General features: G+C 40.0%; 1 protein-coding gene across 2 annotated transcripts in view; it reads right to left on the bottom strand.

Moving 5' to 3' along the window:
- LOC105823094 (mitogen-activated protein kinase kinase kinase MLK4) overlaps positions 1-24,567 on the bottom strand; it is a 51,344-nt gene extending 26,777 nt beyond the window's left edge. For both annotated transcript variants that reach the window (XM_012660177.1, XM_012660176.1), the window contains exons 1-4: positions 23,485-24,567; positions 7,619-7,799; positions 1,926-2,074; positions 553-728 (exon numbers count right to left, since the gene is read on the bottom strand). In XM_012660177.1, coding sequence (XP_012515631.1) covers positions 553-728; positions 1,926-2,074; positions 7,619-7,799; positions 23,485-24,307 — 1,329 coding nt within the window. In that variant the 5' untranslated portion in view covers positions 24,308-24,567. The remainder of the gene's footprint in view (positions 1-552; positions 729-1,925; positions 2,075-7,618; positions 7,800-23,484) is intronic.
- Between the last annotated feature and the right edge of the window lie 322 nt (positions 24,568-24,889).

Genomic DNA, 24,889 nt, shown 5'->3' on the forward strand with positions numbered 1-24,889 from the left:
ATTCACTGTTTTCAGAGAGTTTTTCGAAATTGTTTATCTTCCTGCTTCTCCTTTTATATTTCAGGAGATGTGTTACTAAGGTTCACATATATTGCCTTCACACAGCTAAAGTAATAATAGTAAGAAAGTTGTTTTTAAAAATTCTTACCAATTAGAGATGTATATTGAATCATTTATGGGTAAAATGATATGAATCTAGAATATGATTTAAAATATTCCAGTTAAAAAATGATAAATGGGGAAAAGGGACCAAAAAAAGATAAAATTATAAGAATTATTGAAGCGGGTTAATGCATACAGTGGGTTTATTATGTTATTCTCTCTCCTTTTTTTACATTTGAAAATTCCCCCAATAAAAGGTTTTTCCTCCAATTATACATTTTGAGTATACATCTGTTTTGCTTTTGTTTTGTTTTTAACCTGAAGGAAAGCAAGAATCAAAAAATACTGATACCTGAAAATATTTTATAATCCTGCCAATAGTACTTTGGCTCGTACTTCCCCAATCTTCATAAATGGTGTCTATTACACAATTAAAAATCTCTCTCTCACCTTTTCCTTTGTTCTTAACTCATCAAACATTTGTTGAATTTCCAGTTTCCAGTCATCTTGCATGGAATGAAAAGACTCTTGAGGCATTTCCGTCATCACTGCTCCTTCGATAGCAGTCAGCTGTTCGAGAATTAAGGCAAACGATGGACGAATGTGAGGGTCTTGTTCCCAGCATTCTAAAATAAGCGAGAATCACATTAATCCCACCTCTCAGCCTGGCTCAGATTATCTCCAAGACATCAGAATGTCAAAGAAATGTTTTACACTGAAATGTATTTCAACTTAACATTTGTCATTCTGAACCAGAAGCCTATGTGTTTGGTGTCTGCTCCTGAATATTTTAAGAATCTATTGATAATATTTTGAATAATTTATTTTACAGTGTCCATGCCAGAGGCATGCATAATAATTACTATAAGATAAGGCTACTATTGTCTATATTATACCACATTTAATAGACGGATGTGTGTTTCCCATCCATTACCATGAACTCTGTGTTTCAGGGGCCTAAGCCACCATGACCAGATGATTCACTGATAAAGAGTCAACGCAAGAAAACCAACATCTCTAAAATGTTACAATCACAAGAAAAGTTCTAAGAAATAGTCTAATAATGAAGTAAGGTGACTTGCTGCTTATAAGAAGAGTTAGTTAACTCTTTTTTTTTTTTGAGATAGGGTCATGCTCTGTTGCCCAGGCTGGAGTGCAGTGGCATCATCATAGCTCACTGCAACCTCAAATTCCTGGGCTCAAGCAATTCTTCTGCCTCAGCCTCCCGAGTAGCTGGGACTGCAGGTACATGCCATCAGGACTGGCTAATTTTCCCATTTTTTGTAGAGATGGAATCTCATTGTTGCTCAGGCTGGTCTTAAACTCCTGGCCTCAAGTGATCCTCCCACCTCGGCCTCCCAAAGTGCTAGGATTACAGGTGTGAGCCACCACACCTGGCTTAGTTAACAATTTTTAAAAGATAAAGATCAAATAGACAAGGTCATGACATGCTGGTTAGGACTGTAAAGCATTTTTGATCAAGTCACATTTAAAACAGCATATTTGGAGCCAATGCAATACTGCGTCTGAACTCTAATAGTGTACTCGGTGGAAACTTTATTACCACTCAGTTGAGTTTCAAACAAAAATGAGTCACTGATAAAACTAGATTGTTTTTCTATTACTTAGCTCATTAAAACTTTATCTGACATTTTAGATCAGAGACTAGGTTTCTAATTCTTAAAATTATATGGTTACTTAGAAGTAACTGAAAATTAGAATCACAGAAACTGCTTTTTTGGTTAAAAAAATGAGGATGTTCTAACAAGCGAGTCTCCTTGCCCCCCACCCCAGACACACAAAAACAAAGGCTGCACAGATACCTTTCATGAGCTTGGCGAATGGCTCAGGGCAGGTGGATGGAATTGGCAAAGTGAGCTTATTGACTGCTACCCCGTAAGCCACAGCAAGGCCATCAATGCCCCGATAGGGGACTTCTCCCGTGAGCAGCTCCCACAGCAGCACTCCATAGCTAGAAAGCAAGGTGTTCACAATGTTCAGTGGACGACACGGTGCCCTGTCCTTCCGACACAGCTGGTGGGATGAACACATCAGCACCTTCGTCCAGCTCCCAGTGGGAACCTCTCTTCCACTCAAGGCCACAGTGCTGACATGCCAAGGTCAAAGGTGGGCTCTTCCCATTACCAACGCAGACACATGCAAATCCACTCCGTCCCAGAAATCAAGTGTGGATTCATTATAGGAATTAAAACTGCCTAATGAAGAGGAAAGCTTCAGAGTAATACATAACTGAATTAACCTGAGTCCAGAACCAGGCCACACTTTAAGTGCAATGTGGTCGTTTTCCTGTCTCTCCTTCTATCTCCTTCCCCCACACTTAAATAAAACCTCTCGAGGATTGGTAGGACCCTGAAGAGCCCAGCGCCACAGAAATCTCATGCCACACACCACAGGACTGAGATGGAATCATGTCGATTCACTGTTTTCAGAGAGTTTTTCGAAATTGTTTATCTTCCTGCTTCTCCTTTTATATTTCAGGAGATGTGTTACTAAGGTTTTCACCATATTGCTGAACAGTAACAGGTGAAAACATTAAGGTTCACATATATTGCCTTCACACAGCTAAAGTCAGAGCTACAAGCGTGTCCATCCCCCGGACAGAGCGCACCACACCCATCAGGTGTGAATATACCCATCCCCTCCTCCCCCTCCCACCTGCCAGACACCTGATGAATGTTGCTTCTATATGTGAACACAAATGTTGATGAATTAGTATGATTTGATGGTGAGTACATGTGGTGCTAATTTTTCATTAACTCTCCAATAAAATAATAGTGGTATCTGTTCTACCATCTCAAAACACTGTTTTATTTAAACAAAAACATACATAATACATAGAAAGTAGCAATTATAAAATAAACAGTGCTATAACTCTTAGCTATTAAGTAAATCAATATTTTTCAAAGCTTATCCGGGTTTTTTGATAATTTCTTTACAATTATCTATATTATGGTTCATTAGAAGAGGCATCTTCATAACTTCGACTTACAGACCACTCAACAAAAATCACCTCAGAGCAGGAGACCAAAAAATTCTTAGACAGAATAATTGAAAATTGCCTAAATTCAAAAAAATTCTTATGAACAAACAACAAAACTAAAACAAAGAATAACAACAATGTAACTTTGCTTCTTGAAGTTTCAGGGAATGAATAATCCAGGATAGGTCATTTTTCTAGAGAAAGGAGGACTTACCCTATAAAAAAACCAGTGTGAAAAAAATGGAACTATTTCGATGGAACTATTTCTAAGTGTAGTACATACTTTTCTGTTCTCTTAAAGTGGGTGGTATAATGAAGCCCCCTCCTGAGAACTCAAGTAGCATCAGGGCTGTGGTACCAGGAGTTACAGATCTCAGTGCTGGACCCAGAGTCTGTTTCTCACTAGCTTTACAACTCTGAGCCAGTTTCCTAACTTCTCAGTGGTTTGGCTACCTAATCTATAAAACCAGGGTAAGCCTAAGAGCTGTAAAAATTAGATGACAATGTCTAAGCGCATTGGACAGAAGGGAGGGGAAGAGAAAGTGACCAGGAAATACACCATCACCAGTCCTTAGCACTGCAAGGTAAAGTGATGATTTTTGAATGAAATTATTTTTTATGGGAATATTATCAAAAGAGATGCTATAGCAATGGTATGTGTAATTCAGAGAGATGATCTCCCCTGCTCCTACCATCATGACATCCTACAATACACTTTCATATATGAATGAGTTCTGGGGCTAGGTAGGGATGTTTGGCCCTACAACTAGGTGGCTTAGTCCTTTCCATAGTACAGTCAGCCCTACACATTCCTGGATCCAAACAACCATGTATTGAAAATATTCAGAAAAAAAAAATAAAAGCAATACAATAAAAAATAATACATAATTTTAAAAATACAGTATAACTATGTCCACAGCATGTACATTGTATCAGGTATTACACGTAATCTAGAGATGACAGAGTGTATGGGAGGGTGTGTGTAGGTTATATACAAATACTACGGCATTTTATATCAGGGACTTGAGCTAATCAGAAGAGGGGTGAGGGATGCCAAGCTGGTAACAGTAAAAAATGGTAGCTGAAAGCAAAAGGTGACAAGAAGAAAAACACATTAAATAGAGTTATCTCTTGGTATCCTCTGCTTTTAATGAAAATCAGATCATCAAGTTTTGTAAAGAAATAGATTTCTGAGAGGTTACCTCTCTGTTGTGTGTATGTACTTGAAGACCCATATCTTGGGGATGGTTTTAGAAGTTTTTTTTGGCTCACTTCCTGGTTCTCCTCTCTGTTTACAATAGATACAAAAGACCAGGTTGCCATAAACCACGATTGTACAGCATCCATGTTCCTTGTAATTATGCTTATAATAGAAGCACACAAAATGAAATTTTATAGTCTTAAGATACATTCTTTTGAATGTAAAATTGATTTATGAAATATTTCAATAGTTTTTTCAAGTCTTGAAGTATAATTTGTTAAAAGGATAGCTAATTTCACTTCCATAATTTGATATTTTCATACGGTTAGAAAATTACTGTAATTAAATCAATGAAAACACGCTTAATGCTTTATAAAAACACACGTGTTCAGACTCCACCAGAAGAGAGTCTAATTCATTAAAGTATGAGGCTAAACCATTCATACATTTCAAACTGGCCCTAAAACACTATAGAATCCCTGGCCCGAGCAAATCAGCAAGAAAAAAATAAAACAACCCCATAAAAAAGTGGGCAAAAGACATGAACAGAAGTCTTTTTAAAAGAAGATAGAGTAATGGCCAATAAACAAATGAAAAAATGTTCAATGTCACTAATCATCGGAGAAATGCAAATCAAAACCACAATGAGATATCACCTAACCCTAGTGAGAATGACTTTTATCAAAAAGTCCCAAAACAGTAGATGCTGACATGGATGCAGAGAGAAAGGAACGAACACTTTTACACTGCAAACTAGTACAACTTTTATGGAAAATAGTAAGGAGATTCCTCAAAGAACTACAAGTAGAACTACCATTTGATCTAGCAATCCCACTACTGGGTATTTACTCAAATAAAAAAAAGTCATTTTATAAAAAGGACACTTGCACTAGAATGTTTATTGCAGTAAAATTCACAATCGCAAAGATGTGGAATCAACCCAAGTGCCCATGAATACATGAGTGGATCAATAAAATATGGTATATGCACACCATAGAGCCATAAAAAAATGAATTAATACCTTTTGCAACAATCTGGATGGAACTGGAGACCATCCTCTTAAGTGAAGTATCACAAGAATGGAAAAACAAACACCACGTGTACTCACTATTAAATTGGAACTAACTAATCAGCACACATGTGCACAGAGGCCAAGTAAAACTCAATGAAAATCTTGCAGGTAAGAGGGGAGAGAAGGGAAGGGGTAAAATCATACGTAATAGGAAAATGTACACTATCTGGGTGATGGGCACACTTACAACTTTGACTCAAGCAGTACAAAAGCAATCCATGTGACCAAAACATTTGTACCCCTGTAATATTCTGCGAAAAAAAAGAAGATAAAGAGGAAAATCATGAATATATCTCTCTCCCAAAGATGATAACCATTGTTGATCTCTGGTTTATGTAAACACAGATGTAAATATGTGTATGTATAACATGATACAAACCGTTTTATAAGCCATTCAAACTATTTTCAGTTAAAAGTATTTTATAAATCTGTTTTCATGTCAATACATCATTTTCCATTACTCCATGGAATTCTATTGTTTAAATTTAACATATTGTATTTAATAAATTACCCATTAATGGATATTTGAGACAGTTAAAAAAAGTTATAAGTAGAACAATCAAATCATATTTTAAATGTGGAGGATAAGCTTTAAATGTAAAGCAATTTTATGGAACTTTTACTGAGAGGCCTCTACTGCTAACTTCAGGAGTGAATCTGAGGGAGTAACTTCTAGTGCATCCAAAGATGAAAAGGAAAAAACAATTTTTTTTGATCATGAATTTGGAAGTCAAACAGACATGGGTTCAAATAGAGATTCTGCCACTTATTGGAAATGGACTCCTGGCCAAATGATATCTCCTCTCCTGGCCATAGTTTTCTTTTAAGTAACAAAAAAAAAAGTGTAATTTTAACCATAAAGAGATACCACTTCTCTCCCATAAAGATGGCTAGAATCAAAAAGTCATGTAACAAGTGTTGGTGAGGATGTGGAGAAATTAGAATCCTTATGTGCTACTGGTGGGAATGAAAATGGTGCAGCTACTTTGGAAACCAGGCTGGTGGCTGCTCAAACAATTACACATAGAATCGTCATATGGCCTAGCAATTTCACTTCTCCTAGGCATATAACCAAGAAAACTGGAAACACATGTCCTCACAAAAACTTGGTCACTATTGTTTGTAGTGGTATTATTCACAATATCCAAAAAGTGGAAACAACCCAAATGTCCATCAGCAGACGAATGCATAAACAAAATGTGGTCCATCCCCACAGTGGAATTTTATTCAGCCATAAAAAGGAATGAAGTATTGATACAGGTTGTTACATGGATGAACCTAAAAGCATGCTCAGTGAAAGAAGTCAGTCACAAAGGAACAAATCATTGTAATATTCTATTTATATGAAATGCCTGGAGTAAGCAAATCTAAAGATACAGAATGTAGATGAGTAGTTGCCTAGGGCTGGGAGGGAAAGGGGAATGGGGGAGATAGGTAAGGAGTACAGGATTTCTTTCTGGGATAGTGAAAATGTTCTAAAATTAATGGTGGTGATAAACACACAAATCTATTAATATATTATACTAGAAGCTATTGAATTGTACAGTTTAAATGGGTGAATTGTATGATATGTGAATTATATCGCAATAAAGCTGATAAAAACAACAGAAAAAAATGGAATTTGAATACCTGCCACATAGGATTTTACGAGCATTAAATAAAGGCAAGTAAACTCCAGGTACATTGTAACTATTAAATAGAGTGATTTTTCTTTGTTATTCTGCTATTGTTAGCATCTTCATCCCCCTAATGAGAAATAGCTGAATGGAAAATCAAGATAACCTAGTGATCCATTTGGGTACAGCTCCCCATCTTCAAACTTTAATCTTTAGATAATATAATTTATAAAATGATTGCTCTAAATGTTTTTCTCAAACTCCTTCCATGCTAATATTGTTTGTGAATCACCGGGAATCAAAAGTTTGTTTAAAATGAAAATTTACTTTTATTTACTGGCAGACCTTATAAAATCTTGGCATTAGTATTAACGCAAATTATAATCAGTTTTAATCAGACTTCAGATTTAACAAGAAGATTCTCCTACCAAATGGAGTCATATGACAATACGTCAAATTACCTACTCCGCTGTCGTGACTACCTTGATCAAAACCATAAAACTTTCTTCAAAACGGCCTGCACTGTTTATGCTCAGAATTTCTACTGAATTCTTTGGGATTCACTCAAATAAAGCATAGCAAGCATTTTCTGCACAAGTTTCCAAAATCAAAGGCACACTGCTCACCTCCAAATGTCGCTTCCCTTAGAAAACAAGGAAGACTTGATCACTTCGGGGGCCATCCAGGCGTAGGTGCCTGCTGCGCTCATTTTGGTGGTCCTGTGCCATTCCCTCGCTAACCCAAAATCCGTAATCTTCAAGGTTTTGTTGCAGACGTCATCATGCTCTATCTTCTCCAGCAGCAAAACTAAAGAAAAATCAAAGGTGGGATATTTTCATGTTCTTGTAATTTTTTCAGTCACAATTTTTCTACGGCATGTAAAACACAATCTTCACTGCAGTCGGCAGAGTCGACGAGAATGAACTTGTATTTTATCTTAATTACTGGATGCGTATCATTACCTTTAGCAGGTCATTTGTGCCTAAAGTTACAAATTTTTTCAAAAAAATCCACATACGCAATTCAACTTAGAACTCTTTTATGAGTATTTCTCTTTCTAAGAAAGTAAATGATTTCTAGGGGCAAGAAACATTTACCGAGCTATCACAGGGAGGATCAGAAGTCTATAAAAGTTTACCTGATATGAAAAAAATATATATTGTTTTCTTCCAAGAAATTCCTTCCTGACCTAAGTGAAGAGTTTTTTCTACTGAATATATTACAGAACATTGCAATTAGATGATATATTACCATAGCGCATTACTATCAAACATTATCTTAAATTAAATTTGCAAAACGCTTATAGATACTTTAACTCACGAAGACAATATAGGAGGTATAATTGCTTCACTGAAGCTTGAAATATAGCAAAAATTAAAACCTTTAGAGAAACCCCAACCCGTTGCTGGTTTCCCCAGCCCCAGCCTTCTGACAATGCAGAGAATACACATGAGAAGTTCCAGGAGCAGAGCTGGTGCCAGCGTCTGTCCCTGAGCTCTCCTGTAACTCTGCCGCTCCAATCAACGTGCTCTCAATCACACCCCACCTGCACCCGCCCTGCCCAGCACCTTCATTCCTCTCTCCCTTTAGCTAATATTCTTCTGCCTAGAACTGTGCAGAAATATTCCCTGGGTTCCATGAGGCTCTAACGCAGCTGGATGCTGCCACCCTCCCCTCTCTAATCCATTTCATATATCACCACTAACACACTCTTCTTCCTAAAAGTGTCACGGCATTCTTTTATCTTGTAAACCCTCCATGAACAAACTACCAGCACATGCAAGAACATGGATGAGTCTCAAAACCATTATAATAAAGTGAAAGAAGCCAGACATGAAAGGTTACATACTCTGATTCCAGGGGACATTCTGGTAACGGAACTAGAGGGCTAGAAACCAAAACAGTGGTTGCCAGAGGCATCAGGGGGTGATGGAAATTCCGTATCTTAATGGTGGTGGTGGTTACAGGTTTGTATACACCCGTCAACTCTCACTGAACTGTATATTCTCAGAGGGTAAATTTTACTTTGTGTACATTAGACCTCAATAAACCTACATTTAAAACAAAAAAAAGCTTCACGGTTTCCCATAACTAAGGGACAATGCCCACATTCCTAAACCTGGGCAATCGTGAGCCTGGGCATTTGCACAGCAACCTCTATTTCAAACTGCACCTCATTCTTCTAGAGTTGAGCTTTCTCTGGGTAAGCCAAGCTTACCATCAAGCTCAAATATCATCTTCTTAGTGAAACCTTCCAAATTCCCCTAAGCAAAAGAAATTACTCCATGCTCTATACTCACATGAAGTTCATGTGTCAATTATAGCATTTAGGAAGCACAGTGTACTATAATCATTTGTTTTTACCTCTGACTCCTCTACTAGAATGTTAGCTCTGCATGACAGAGTTGGAGGGAGAGGAGATAAACAGGGAGAAACATGTTCAATTTGCTTTCATATTCTTGCACCTACTCTTTTGAGTCTGATTCAGAATAGGTGTTTAACGTCTATGGAAGAAATAAATAAATCCTGAATGGAACACGCATATTCTTATATCTGCACTTTGCTCGTGCCATTGCCATCTTTTGGAAATAATAACACACTAATAGAAGAGTCACTAACAAATACCAAGTGTTCACTATATGCCTTGCATTTCACATGCATGATTTTATTCGATCCTCACAAAAATCCCAAGAGATAACGTCTTCATGATCAGAGGAGAATACGTACCGAAAAAATCAAGTGGCAAAGCAAATCCACTTAAATAGTAATACAAGTACAAGTAGGGTGTGTCTGTGTGGGAGGGGGACTTATTCAGATTTTATCTTAAAAAATAAAATGAAAATAAGTTTATTTCACCTTTGTACAGGAAATGACATTTTTGTCATAATTGTCCTAGCAACCATGTGCTATTTCTTAGAAGAGAAAAAACAAAACAAGTATGTGAGGCTCTTTAGAATAAATTATCCAAACAAAATCGGACAATAGCATAAGATATGACATTTGTCATGTCTGCTTTTTGGAACATAATCCTAAAGAGGGCCATTTTTTCAAATGTTAGCTTTTGTAATAATTAACATTTACTGAGTATATTCTATTTGTCAGATGAGGTTATAGGTATTTTAATCATATAACCCACACCATGATGCTATAGGTGATACTATCACCTCCACTTCATATATAAGGAAACTGAGGCACAGAGATGTTGAGTAATCTATCCAAGGTCATGGGGCTAAGGAGCAGTGAACTCAAGCAGTCTGACTCCAGAGCCCATGGTCTTCACCACTATCTACACTGCTTAGTTGACAGCTTTTATCAATTTTTCACGAAAGCTTTCTTTGTCCTTTGGAAATCTCTCTCTACTGAGGTGCTCATTCTCCTCCTTTTTGATTTCCTGCCATTGGTCAATTATCAACTCATCTAAGTAGAGTCGGTGTTAGCGTAATGATGAACTGCGTGCACTCTAGGGCCAGACTGCTTAGTTTGGGTCCTTTGTGCTTCTGTTTCCTTGCCCGTCCTGGGAATTGTGACAGCACCTACATCATAAGACTGTAGTGAAGAGTCAATGAATATGCGTGTAGTGCTCTGAACAGCACCTGAGATGTAGCAAGCACTCTGTAAAGATTCCTCACACACACACACACACACACACACACACCTTTGTCAATGGGTTCAAAAGTATTTTTAGCAAGTCTTTAAAATCATATTCGCGGACTTCAGGAAATCCTGCATTTTCACAAGGCTTGAAATTTCACAAGAGATTTGAATTTTATTTGAATCGTATCGTCAAATGTTTACAATATTAGACAGTCATAAGAGTTATTGCAACTGGTGGAAAGAAATACTAGGTTTAAACATGGAGGGTTATTGGAGTACAGGCTTATTAGATAAGTAATCAACACCAATTAAATGTGCTGTCATGATTCTTCCCCCATGTGATCTTGTAACTGAGATTTCGAGAGCAAGGACCCTCTGTTCTACTCTTACATCCACTACAGAGATGAAGAATCGGATTTAGAGTGGTCACATGCCCACGGTGACACACCTGGTAAAGAGCCAGGCCAAATGCCACCGTCCTTTCCCACTCTGAATTTCAATGCCATAGCACATAAGGAAGGAGGAGAAGGGGAGAGACCACTCCCATGTGGAATAGCCATTCATTCTTTCTGTCCATCTATACTGTACCTATTTTCAAGGACCTGCTTCCTTTGGAAAAACTCCTGAGCATCCCACAAAACCGTGAACTATTTTGTGTTCCCTATCATTCATTGCCCATATATTACACTGCTTTCTCAGTCATCTTTTTACCTAAGACTTCTCTATCTATGAATAAGTTGTGTGCAAGCAACTTAATCTCAGCAGCCACATTATGGCTTTCTCTGAATCCCCCATATCCCCTAACACAGTACCTTGTACATCACAGTGTTCCGTGGAATATTTTTTGGTAATGACAATCATCACCAATTCTAACAATAAGAATATTGCCTACCATTCACTGATCCTGTGCTAGGCAGAGTTGTTTCCACTCATGTAATATTTCATTTGATCCTCACACGAGTCAATGAGGTGAGAACATAACCTCCAGTTTACAGCCTAAAAATGCTATCCAAGATCAAAAGCTAAACCACAGAGCTGGGGTTCATTCCCAGCCCTCTTTTGGGCTACCCATAAAGCTATCAGTTATAACAAGGGGGCAAGACCACTAGAAATCTCATTTTGTACACTGCTTAAGAGATTAATTTCTACATCTGCTAAAAGTATATTTATTTCTCAGTCCTTACTCCTCAGGAATATCAAGAACAATAAATACCTATTAAAAAAGAGATTTAGACCTTTCAATCCTTTAAAACCTTATATACGTAAGCCACAGAAATGAAAGCTGAAACAAATATAGATAAATTAGTTTGCTTTCATCAGCTGCATTATGTTTTTCCCTTTGTAATACTATTAATTTCACTCTTAAACGATAATTATTCCTATCTCCAAAAAGACCCCTAATTAATGATCAAAATGGCTTACGGTTCTATAAAACTTCATTTCCAAAGCACTTTTATACACATTATCTCTTCATTTTTATAAACATCCAGATCGGAAGGCATGAGGAAGCACTGACTAAAACAGGCCTCAGAACAATTCCCTGTCCCAGCCCACACCACAGACCACAGGTGAGGGCCGGCAGCCCCCGAGATGCAAAGGCCAAAGAAAGGCTGCTCTGAAAATGAATGAAAACAACTAAAAGTGAAAACTAAAAACTAAATATTTAAATATTTTAAAACTAACTTCATTTCTAAATAAACATGATGGCAGCATGTGATATTAGCAGACTTGCTATTGATAGTTTAGAACCCGGGCCCTTCACCCAGGTCCAAAGTTTCCATAGGAACCAAGTGTCTCCACCCTAGGAGACAAGTTAACATAACACTCTGAATGTCAAACATTTCGGGTGCCCTGAAAGGCCCATTGTTCTGGATTCTATTTCAGAGGTGTTCAGCAGAATTCCTGAAATACCTTATCTTTCGGGCAATGTGACCGAAACCAGAAACAGCCCCATCTCACGACAGGTACCATGGGCACCTCTGCCAGGTTTCAGCCTAGGGACACAAGGTTGGCAGCGACTTCCGCTTCCTGTCATCCAAGTGGGAAGGACTACAGCACACAAGCTGGCCACCACAAATTTTAATGTACAAACCAGGTAAATCAGCTCTTTTGGCCACGGAAATGGTAAATTCTTGTTGGTAACCTAGCAACGGAGCACTCTTTCCAGCAACTTCAGTAAAGATTTTGACCCTAGTCTGCCTCATTCTTTAACAATTGGCCTTTACAACCTGTACTTAACCTACTTATTCAACCATGAGGCACTTGATTTTTTTCAGCTCCTTTGAAGTTTCACATTGGTATTTTCAGAATTATAATATATAATGTATATTTTTTTTTTTACAAAAAAGCAATTACAATGTACTGCATTTTCTCAACATTGATGGGATCACTGTGTCCAAATTCCACTGAATGAGAAATGGGTTTCAATTAATCTTTAACTAGGACTACATTAACCAAAAAAAGTCATAAGCAAGAAAACAAGTTGAGAAAAGCAACAATGTGAAAGCAGATATTGACAAAAAACTTTATGACTTTCAACTATGAAAACAATCGATTCATATGAAATAAATGATAATTTTCTAAATTGACTGCATAGCATGGAATGTTTCTCACATTTCTTCCCATCCATTTCCCCAGTGGCATCACAACCCCCTCACCTCCACCAGCGCCGCCCCCGGCCCCCACACACACTCGCTTACCAGCCTATAGGATAAAGGCCTAACTTTCACCTTGGCCTTGAAGTCCCTTCTCCATCTCATTTTACATGATCTTTCCAGCTCTTCTTGTACTCTCCAAAATGAACCCTATATTCTAACAATTCCACATGCCGTTTCCAAAAACTAAGACTTGTCTCTGTCTCCTCACCTCCCTGGGCCTCCTTACAGAACGCCTTTCCCTTTCTCCCCCTGTCAAATCCACACTTCCCACTCAATCAGGGCATGAGCACTAGACTCTTCTGGGCCACCGTGCCATTCACTGTGAGGCCACTGACAAGTCCACTGGCCTTTGGACTCTTCCTGCTCCAACATTAAATGGTCTATAAATAACATCCTCCGGTTGCCTTTCTTTATAACCTCAGCTAGAAGTTCTCTGCAATTTCTAATACACCTAGGTTCTACTACTCCCATTAAACTTAAATATGCCTCATCATCCTTGTTACAATTTCATCTCTCTTATTACACTGCAAGCAGCTTGAGGACAGGATTTGTGCCTAATTAATCTTTTTTTTTTCTTTTACTACTGCAAAGCAACTAGCAGTTTTATATGCCCAAGTGTTTGTTGAATGAATGAGTAAATGAATAATGAATACTCTATGGGGAGGAATAAGTATGAAGAAGATAATTATTATAAGCTTTTTCATGTCAGTCAGTTGCTAATAATAGAAAATTAATTCACCTCTGCCCTCCTGAAAAAGTACAAGGATATTGGGCCATTAAGAAATGAAGACTTTTAAAACTAATTATAGCAAAACGGGTATTTGAATGTCGCTCTATAAGTGGCATTTCATACAGCGGATCATTCTTCCCTGAAATGCTTTCTTCACTGGCCTCCAGAGAGTCACCCTTTTTTGGTTTTCCTTCACTTCTAGCTGTTCCTGGTTCCTCATTATCTCCCTGACCTCTATGGACTAGAGATCCCCAGGACTCAGGCCTTGGACCTCTGTCTGGTCTTTTCTATCTACATTCACTCCCTAGATAAGCTCAGCCAGTCTCAGGGCTTCAAATACTTTCACATGGTGATGACTCCCAAATTCATATCTCCAACTTGGTTCCCCTTCATCTAGTTTCAAAACTGCTGCCAGTGTAATCCTGTTAACATAGAAATCAGCTCTTCTACTCAAATCCCTCCTGTGTCACGGAAAAAGTCAAAGACCGTGCAGGACCTCCAGGGCACTGCGTGGTTTGAGCCACCCCACTTCTCCGGCATGTCCTGCTGTCCTGCCCTTCTTCACTCTTCTCCAGGCATGCTGACCTCCTGTTTCAGCAATCTAGCAATTTCTCTTCCCTCTAACAAGCATGTTCTTCACCAGATAACCCACTTCCTCACTTCTTTAGATTGTGCTGAAAATCCATTTTTTCTGTAAAGCCTTCCTTACACATACAATCTAAAACTTCAACTGCTCACCTAACATTTCCATTCTCCTTTGCAACTTTAGTATTTATACTAAGCATGTTTCGCTACCACAGTTCATTATTACTAAGCATGTTTCACCACCACAGTTCATTATTACTACCATTATGCAACATACTACATATTTTATTGTGTATTTTGCTTAATGTCTGTCTTGCCAATTAGAACGTAAGTTCCATAAGGAGAGGAATTTTTGTCTGCTTTGTTCACTAATGAATACCAAGAGACTAGGAGAGTTCCTGGCACATAATATACAATCAATAAATAGGAATCATGCCTGTAATCCAAGCACTTCTTCGAGAGACCAAGGTGGGAGGGTCGTTTGAGGCCAGGAGCTCAAGCCTATCCTGGACAACATAGTGAGACCCCATTTTAAAAAAAAATTTAAAAACTAGCTGGACACCTGTAGTCCCAGCTACTGAGGAGACTTGAGATTGGGAAGATTGCTGGAGCCCAGGAGTTCAAGGTTACAATGAGCTATGGTCATGCCACTGCACTCCAGCCTGGGTGACAGAGTGAGACTCTGTCTCTTAAAAAGAAAAAAATAAAAAATAAGTATCATATAAATGAATGAATTAGCTTACTAAATACAAGAAGACAGAGTTCTGTGCATAAAATATAGCCATGGTCAGTTAAAATAGAGCTTTGCCTTGCTCATATACCAAAACAAAAACCACCTTTCATGGGGCAAGCCTTTTCATAGACATAAAATCTCAGTTTTAATTGAGAAAACTTCTTACATTTCATTTTAGGTCTAAATTTCTATCACCTTAATATTTTAACAGTCAAGGTACATAATAAAGCAATCTGAGGCAGGAATCTTCCATAATATTCTACACTAATATATTAGGAAGAAAGTAACATATATAACACATATTAGAAAGTGACATATTTGATATAACAGTGAAATATTTGCAGAAAAACTGAAACAAAGTAAATCACTTAAAATCACATTAAGCCAAATCTTCAGAAATAACAAACATCCTATATTGCAATCAAGACACTTCCCCCCCAAATGGCATGTGATTTGCTTTTTTTTCCCAATAGCTTAAAAAATGCACAAACTAATGATGAACTGTGGTAGTGAAACAGTTACAATAGCAATGTAATACTTTATGCCTCCTCCTTGACCCAACTTATCAACCCAAGTTACGAGCAGACCTGCCAAAGCATGCAGATCTCAGCACTCCTACAGAGAACAAAGCTCAGGACTGTTTCCTCATACTGCTGGCTGGCTGGGATCAACCAAGTTAGACAAATTAAAAAGACCCTTACCCCCAACCAAGATGAATAAATATGTGACTGAATAGTACATTCTGCTGAATGAATAATAATAATAATATCCTTATGTTATAAAGAGTTACAGAAAACATGAGTTCACACACATAAAATGGGGAAATATTTAAAGCACTTAACCTGTTTCTAAACAAAATATAAAAATGAATGTAGCCACCAGCTTACATTTAGATATTGTTTTACAGTTTATTACATGCTTTTATTTTTTTTTCCACTTTGGAGAATTTATTAAATATTTGGACATAGACCAGGATTTGGCAAACTACAGCCCGTGGGCCAAATCTGGCACAACACCTCTTTTGTAAATAAAGTTTTATTGGAACACTGCCACGCTCATTTGTTTACATGTTGTCATGTATGTTTTTGGCTACAATGGCAGAGGGGAATAGCTGCAGATACCACATGACATGCAAAGCTAAAAATATTTACTATCTAGCCCTTTATAGGAAAAGTTTGATAACCCCAGACATACACTTATTTCATTTAATCCTCATATCACCCTATATTCGGAAAGCTAGGGCTCACAAGTAGTGGAGTCACAGCTCAAACCTATTACCACAATAACACTATTTGTCCCCCAACGTCAGAGACACAAATGCTCTAAGATGTTCCTTTTACCAAGGTCATGTGCCAGTATAAGTCAGTCATACTCTCACCTGGCACACTGTATGACCAACCATACATTTGTCATCACACAATTAACCTGATCTGCATACAGTCTGTGGCCACTGAAGAGTTCTAGGATCAACCCAGATAACCCATATGAAGGAATCTACAAATCTGATCCTTTGAATTGTAGTTTTAAAATTTGGCTCTGCATCTAAATCATTTGGAAGCTTTTAAATATATACATACACACATACACACACATACACACACACACACATATATATACACACACACATATATATTGCTATATCAACAGCTAAGATGGATTAATGATGGATAAGCATTAGATCTATGTTAAGTCAAATTAGTAAAATGTTAATGGTATAATCTAGGTGGTAGGTATATGTGTTCCCTTAAAATTCTGTATATTTCAAGATTTTCAAACTAAAACATTAGAAAAGAAATTCATTGCTTGTTTACAACTAAGGTCCACTGAATCAGAATATCCAAAAATGAGATAGGGAATTTTATTTTTTAAAAGCTCATGGGGAGATTCTGATGCCACATTAAGTGTGGAAACTATAGCTAGACAAAGTATCATTCTCCATCAACAGAAATAGTCATTTAGCTTAGTGGTTCTCAAAGTATGGCTCAAGGACCCCTGAGGTTCCCTAAGATGGCAATAGATTGAATGCACAAGCAGATATGAACATCAAGCTATCTTCTATTAAAGTCTAGTATTAAAGTGAACTTCAAAAGTGTAAAGCAGTGCCACCCTCCTCAATAAATTTGTTTTGGAAAATACTGGTGGTTTTTTTCCTATTAAAAATGCCATGTTAACATGTAAGGGGTCTGTTGTTATTTTGATATCATTAAATATTTTTAACATTTATCATTTTAAATTTCTAGTATGATAAATATCAACTGGTATAACCCACAGAGACAAAAGCACTTTGGGATCCTGAAAACAAACATTTGAGAAATGTAAATCCAGGTAATATACGAAGAGAATAAAAGCTCAAGTTCTGGGATCAGAGGTCCTGGATTCAATTCTTAGCACTAATCCCTGACAAGCTGAACGATTCTGACCACGTCAATTAATCTTTGGCTTCAGTTTCTTCGCCTGTAAAATGGGTATAATACCTACCTCAAAAGGTTGCTATGAGGAATAAGTAAGGATAAACTTTGAGTAGTGCCCAGCATCTAGTAAGCTCTAAATAAATGCTAACTGTTGCTCTTGTTACTATTATTATTTAGATAAAAGCACTTAAGATGAAACAATATTTGGAGATGAATTTTAAAAACTAAATTCGCACTGACTGACAATCACCTATTCAAGTTTAAGTCTCAGCCTCTAAAATAAAACCACCATAGTCCTCCCAGCTTCCCCAGGAACCCTTCAGCCCACTAAAATTCCTTCATCAGGGTGCACCCATCTTTTGGGAGCCCCTCAACTACCTCAGAGGGTTTAGGGACAGTCATTGACTGCTGGGATTAAAACCATCAGCCTGACACGGTAAATCTAGTCGATATTTTCTAATTCTAGAGGAAGTTAGAAAGCAGAGAGAGAAAGTGATCTAAATGAACTCACTAAACAAATCGTGGTTATAAAAACTAGGCTCCAATAGTAAATGTTAAACAGTGTATGTCAAACCAAGAAGCAAATTATTTTAGCTTTTATTACTGCCCTTCTGACAATGTAGGGTAGTACAGTCGTAAAGCAAATGATCCTAAGCCTTTATCTTTTTCTTTGTAGATGTTTATCTTCTAGCAGCAGATCATACTAGTCTCCTCCTCGATAACTTTCAAAGGCTCTCCTTTGCCTATTAAATAGTACACAGGTCTTAGCAGGGCGTCCAAGGCACTCACTACCTAGCCACATGCTAAATGCCTGTTTCCTTCCCATAAAACCTCTTCTCCACCTTTCGTTCTAGCCACACATAACTCATTGCTCCCTGAAAAAGCCAAACGCTTCTATGCCGGTATTTACCCAACTGCCTTTAAACGGTTAAGAAACATTAAACAGGTGTTCCCCAAAGGACTTCTGTCAATCCCCCAAGAAAGGAATTCAGTATACAGTATCAGAAATCAAGAAATTCAGGCTCAATGTAGTTATATAACATGCCCAAGGTCACACAGCTAGTAAAGGATGACACCAATACTCAAATCCAGATCTGACTGACTTTAAAGCCAACGTTCTTTCCATTAACTGTGCTATTCTGGTAAAGCTCAACACTAAAGGCTAAGTGAGAAAGCAAGGCTTACAAATGACCTTCTGAAGTGGGTGGAGCCAATGTCCCCCCTCCTTTCTCTCCTTCACCCTGCTTTGATATAGTTGATAATGACTACAAAACTGATCACATATATACAGTTTGCATAATCCAAAACTAAATAGCTACCCCCCTCACAGCTATAAAAAATAAGATGTGGCCTATTTGTTTTTTTAATATGCAAGAATGAAAATGGTGGGGGAAGATGTGGTGACTCTTTTGTGATTACTACTCTTATATTAATAAAAACATAACCTCTAGATAACCTGTTTCAAAAGCAGATTAAGTTCTCAATTACCATTGGGATATCTGGACCGATCTCTCTGTGCCCCCTATAACAGGAAGCAGCTATAGCATGAAGCTACATGTCCTGAGTAAAAGAACAGAAGACAGAAGGGGACTTATGTCTTTTAACTGATAATAGCATAATTAATAGCTCCCCCAAATCACTCTGATGAGCTATTTAAAACATCTTATTTGGAGATTACATTTGCTATAATTTTCTCAAATAGTTCCTTTATTTACATGCACTAATGAGATGGGCTAAAAAAAAAAAGTTAGATTCCTTTTGCAGTTTGTCTTAGAACTCTAAATTGCATTTCATAATACACATAACTATGTCTATTTATAGACTGTAGATATAATTGTAGTTGTAAAAGTAATGTAGATAACAATTATTCCCAAAAGGCTAAAATAATTAAGATAAAAGATGCTTAATCACTGACATAAAAAGTATAAAGGTAAGCAGCTACCATAATTTGTGGCTCAGTTTCCCATGGAAGGTTTATTTCCTCTTCAGAAAACGAAAAGGTAAAACACAGTAAGCAATATTACAAAAAGAAAAAAGGAACCATAAATAATGCCACACAATCTTCTATGTTCGGGTAAATAAAACCCTTAGACAAAACTAATAATTCAAACCATCCTCAGCAATTCCTATACTATAGTATTTTATCTTTACTTCCCCATGGGAAACTGCTTGTAAACCCTTTCCATTGTTACCACCCTGGCTGGAGCCAGTACCTTCTCTCCCATGGACAGCCTTGCATGGACAACCTCAACAGCCCTCACTCATGACCAATGTAGTCCCTTCTCCACAGAAGCCAGAATCATCTTTTAAAAAATCCTTTTAAGGATTTTTTAAGAAATCCTCTCCTCTGCACAAAAGGCTCCAAGGCTCCCTGAGGGATGACACTCAGAGGAGAACCCTGACATGGACCCATGGCCTGAAGCCCACCCACGCCAACCCCTCCCTCCACACTCCACCCCCAGGCTCCAGCCTCACTGGCCCTCTCCCCTCTCCTCCAATAAGCTTAGGCTCCTTTCCACTTCATCTTTCCTTTGCCTGGATCTTTGCTTGACTCATTCCTACTCCTCCCTCAGAGCTGCTTCCCTGGACCACTCTATCATACTCTCTACCCCTCACCATGCTTTATTTTCTCCACAGCTCTTACCAATATCTTTGAGACTGCATGATTGCCATCTATCTTTCCTGTTAGACTAAGCTCTAGGATGGCGGGGAGGTTGTCATTGTCTTCTGGCTTGCCACTGTGTTTCTGAAGCCCAGAAGTGACTGGCACATGGTGGACACACAGTAAGTGTTGGAGAAATGAGTTTCAGCTCTGGGAGGTTTTTCTCTCTTCTCTGACTGCATATAAAACTGGCGATTTTCACAGTAACCCAAAGTTGCCTTGTATTGTTGCATATAGCCAGACTTAAGCAAAATGTTTTCTACTTGTTTTGCATCCAGAAAGTAAAAGCTAGCATTTTATTTACAAAATGAATGATGCTTAAAACTTGCCAATTTGGCTCTACTTTCAACCTGTTGCTATCTGTTAGAGAAGGGACAAAGTTATTTATATCATCCCGGTATATCAGCTATTATTTTGACATAGACATTCTCTCACAAGATATGATAAAACTTAAGATGAACCATTAGAAAAGATGAAAGAAAATCTATCCACAGTAATATATTATTTGAAAATCTATCCAAAGTAATATATTATTTGTTATTAAACATTTGTTTTAAACAATTTCCACTGACTTGGTTCCACGTAGTCTTCTACTGGCTCTTTGTTACACGAGTAGACTACAGGGTGAAAATAAAATTCAATATTGATTTTTAAAACTATGTTTACATTATCATTAACACACTACCATCATTAGCAAATAACCAATAAAGTCAAACAAAACATACTCTAATAGAGTATCTGCTATTCTCAAAAATCTGAACAAGAAGTTATAGCTTCATATATCATAAAAATTCCAAAGTATCTGCATTTATTCACTGAACAAATAAAATCAGATAGCCAAGTGCTAGGCACTATGATTTGCACATTTTAGGCCCTAGTCAAAATTTTCATTTTATAGGAATTAAATAACTAGAATAATGACCATATTTTAACAAATATTTTGCTAGGCTAGTGACTAGCTAATTAAGTCTTTTTAAGAGTACAACGATTTAAAGCAAAAGGAAACTTGCCTGACAATTATAGAAATTAAAAATACTCCAGGAAGTTTGGCAATTTATTCTGAGGGTGAAAAGTCTTTCAAAACTAAGTAGCAGCACACAATCACCCTCCAATTATATAATATCTACTGTATATACAGTAGTCTATACACCACTGTGCAAGTTTTTCTGATGCCAATAAAAACTGTAACAAGAATTATTATTCCAAGGTTATATTATTTCTTTTTATTATTTAATAGTATTAAGAGTCCTTTAAAAGTTTATATTTTATATTGAAAAGTTTACTATTTGCAACAATTGGAGCATGGATTCACATCTCCTCCTATCCTTTACAAACACTGGCAAACATTCTTTACACCTAGTGCTTGCTGTGTGGGCCTCAAGAATTACTGCAACCAAACAAAACTAAGTACAATGCAAAAGTAATAGCTATAGGCCCTCTAACTTTTTAGCTTAAGGACCAGCATAACTCAAGTGTCTGCCTGTGTTGATGATTTGATTTCCTGAATAAGTTTGTAGAACGCCAGGTTTTATGTTATCACAAAGATGCTGCAACTTGCCAAGAGGTAGTGGGAGGGAATGATTCTCTTGTTGTCCTTAAAATACCTGGTTCTGCAGAAAACTCGCAGTAGACACAGGCTTTCAGGACACCCCTGGGGAGAGCTTACAGGACACGTGGACAAGTCATTTGTTCTATGGCAGCAGGCTAGACATTTCTTTCAATAAAAGCATATTTTAGGAAATATGCACAAATTGGCAGTGAAGACTGTTATCAGGTTTGAAGCATTTACAAACATAAGAGCATTGCAAATTGTGCTGTTTTTAGCAGCACAAAAGCAAGAAATTCTAGAGTCCTTCATGAGGCCTGCCTGAGTGCTAAGAACATACCAATAGCACTACCACTTATAACATATTTTATTAGACTTTGCCCCTTTCACTTAAGCAGCTGCAATCTAAATTATGAGACACTTAGGAGTGGGGGTATGGGGGGGTCATAAAATAAAACCTAAAAGTATTCAATGCTTAGTTTATGAATAGCTACAACACTCCAATTATTTAAAATTCCCATAATTAAAATGCAACACCGGTCATTTCAGTACTGAAGGATTCTGAATAGGAAAAAACCACAAAAACATACAACAAATACATCATTTCTTCTTGTCACTCTTCTTTCTACACTCAGAAAAGGACAATGTTTCCATTTGAGTTAGCTCCTGTTCTAGCAGGTTTTACAAGGTTGAAAGACATCCAGCTGAAGTAGGCCAATGCCAGTTCTGGATGCATCCTTTAATCTTTCATGAGATTTCATCTCATTCTAAGAATATGAAGCGAACTTCAATATTAAAGAACCGACTTCAAACAGCAATTCTACTAGCTCTTTTATACAGCGAAATTTAATGGGATTTGTATTTAGGTCATTTATCGAAATCTGGTAAATGCATCCTGATTTATAAACAAAGTAAATGACACAGGCCAGGTCTTCAGGATTTCAAGCACTTGTGCAAGGACAACCCACTTGCTCTTAAACCAAAAGCGCGTAACAGCACAAACTCGTGCCTCTTGTTTGGAGAAAAGAAGCCATTAAACCAATAATAAAATCATATTTCATGTACACAGACATCTGAATGATTTTGGAAAAGTCAAGGGACACGAAGGCATATTTAAAGCGGGTGCATAGCACGCTCAATACCACACTTACAAAGCTGAAGCTCCCAAGTACAGCCGGGAAGTTTGATGAAGGCCCCTGAGGGAGGACGGCCATGGGCTCCTCATAATCTGCAGAAGGCTTCGGTTTGCAAAGTCCTACACAAATGAACCACCCACGACACCGAAAGGTCAAACTGCCCCTGAGCTTTCCAGCAGATCCAGATATTTTACAAATGTTTAATCTACAAGTAAGCCTGGTCCTTCCGAGTTTTTAAAAAGAGCACCCAAAGGCAACAAGTCAAGGTAAGACTGTCACCTGCCCCAAAGCAAGTCACTAAGGACTAGCCGGACCTCACCCTGGAAAGCCTAGGCGTGAGGTGCTGCTGGTGCCATAAGGCTGACCCGCCACTTTCCAGGTACTAGATCCCTGGGCTGGCACGGAAGCGGTCTGTCTCCACACCCGCCCCACACTTACTGTTGCTGGACTTGAGGTCCCGGTGAAGGATGGGCACGAAGGCCTCCTCGTGCAGGTAGAGCATGCCCCGCGCGATCTGCACTGCCCAGTTGACCAGCACGTGCGGGGGGATGCGGCGCGCGCGGCGCGGGCCGGTTGCGCGCGGGTCCGGGGCTGCGTTGGCGGCGGCCAGCGCGCGGTTGAGCGCTCCGCCGCGGGCGAACTCCAGCACCAGGCAGAGGTGCGGCTGCCGCAGGCACACGCCGCGCAGCTCGATGATGTTGGGGTGCCGCAGCATGGCGAAGAGCCTGGCCTCCCGCCGCACGCTCTCTGCCGCCGCCGCCGCGTCCTGCTCCGGGTCCCGGCGCGCCGCCTTCACCGCCACCTCCTGGCCCTGCCAGGTGGCGCGGTACACCTGCCCGAAGCCGCCGGCGCCGATGAGCTCCTTGAGCTCCAGCAGCTCGAAGTCGACGTGCACCGGCGAGCCGGGCCGCGCTGGCGGCGGCGCGGGCGGCGGCGCGGGGCGGGCAGCCGGGTGGCAGGGAGCCACGTAGTTGGCGGGGAAGATGCCGAGGCGCCGCTGCACCTGGCCAGCCCACCACCCCTCGTCGCCCGACACGGCGGCGTCCTGCGACAGCACCTCCACCAGCTGGCCGCGCCGCAGGCTCAGCTCGTCCTCGCCGCGCGCCTCGTAGTCGTAGAGCGCGGCCCACAGCCCCGCGCCCGCCGCGGCCGAGGCCGAGCCGCCGGAGGAGGCGGACGACGAGGACGCGGAGCCGGCATGGGCTCCCCGGGCCGGGGACACTGGCGCGTCGGCTGCGCCCTCGGCGCCGGGCAAAGCCATCCGGGCGGCTGAGGGCGAGAGCGGAGCGCGGAGCTGCGGGCTCAGCCTCCGGGGCGGCCGGGGGCGCGCATCGTCCGGCGGGGCGGCCGTCGGCGCCTAGGCAAGGCGAGGGGGGAACCGCGCTCGGAGCCGGCAGCGTTCGGAGCCTCACTACCCGCAGGCCCCGGCCTCAGCCCCCCGTCCCGCCTGGCCGCCTCTGCTGCTGCAGCGGTCCCCGCAGCCGCGGGCGAGGTCCCACCATAGTGGTGCACCGGGGCCTGCGGCCCGCCTGCCGCGCGCTCGCCCAGCCCTGGCCTGGGCCCGCCCCGACCTCCCCGCCACCGCGCCGGGCCAGCCCCGCCTTCCCAGGTCCGTTCCGCCCCCCTGGGCCCGCCCCGCGCCCAAGTCCGCCCCGCCTCCTGAGCCTGTCGCCTGGACCCGTCCCCCGGGCCCGTTCCAACCTTCCCCCCACGGCACCGAGTAGCCCCGCCCTCTCCAGGTTCATTCCGCCCTCCCTGACCCGCTCCAGGCTCCGAGGCCCGCCCGGGTTTCCTAGGCCCGTCCTCCCGGGCCCTCCCTGCCCTTCTTCCAAGCGCACCAGGC

The sequence above is a fragment of the Propithecus coquereli genome, unplaced genomic scaffold (genome assembly GCF_000956105.1).
Source record: "Propithecus coquereli isolate 6110/MARCELLA unplaced genomic scaffold, Pcoq_1.0 Scaffold66, whole genome shotgun sequence".
In the NCBI taxonomy this organism is placed as follows: Eukaryota; Metazoa; Chordata; class Mammalia; order Primates; family Indriidae; genus Propithecus; species Propithecus coquereli.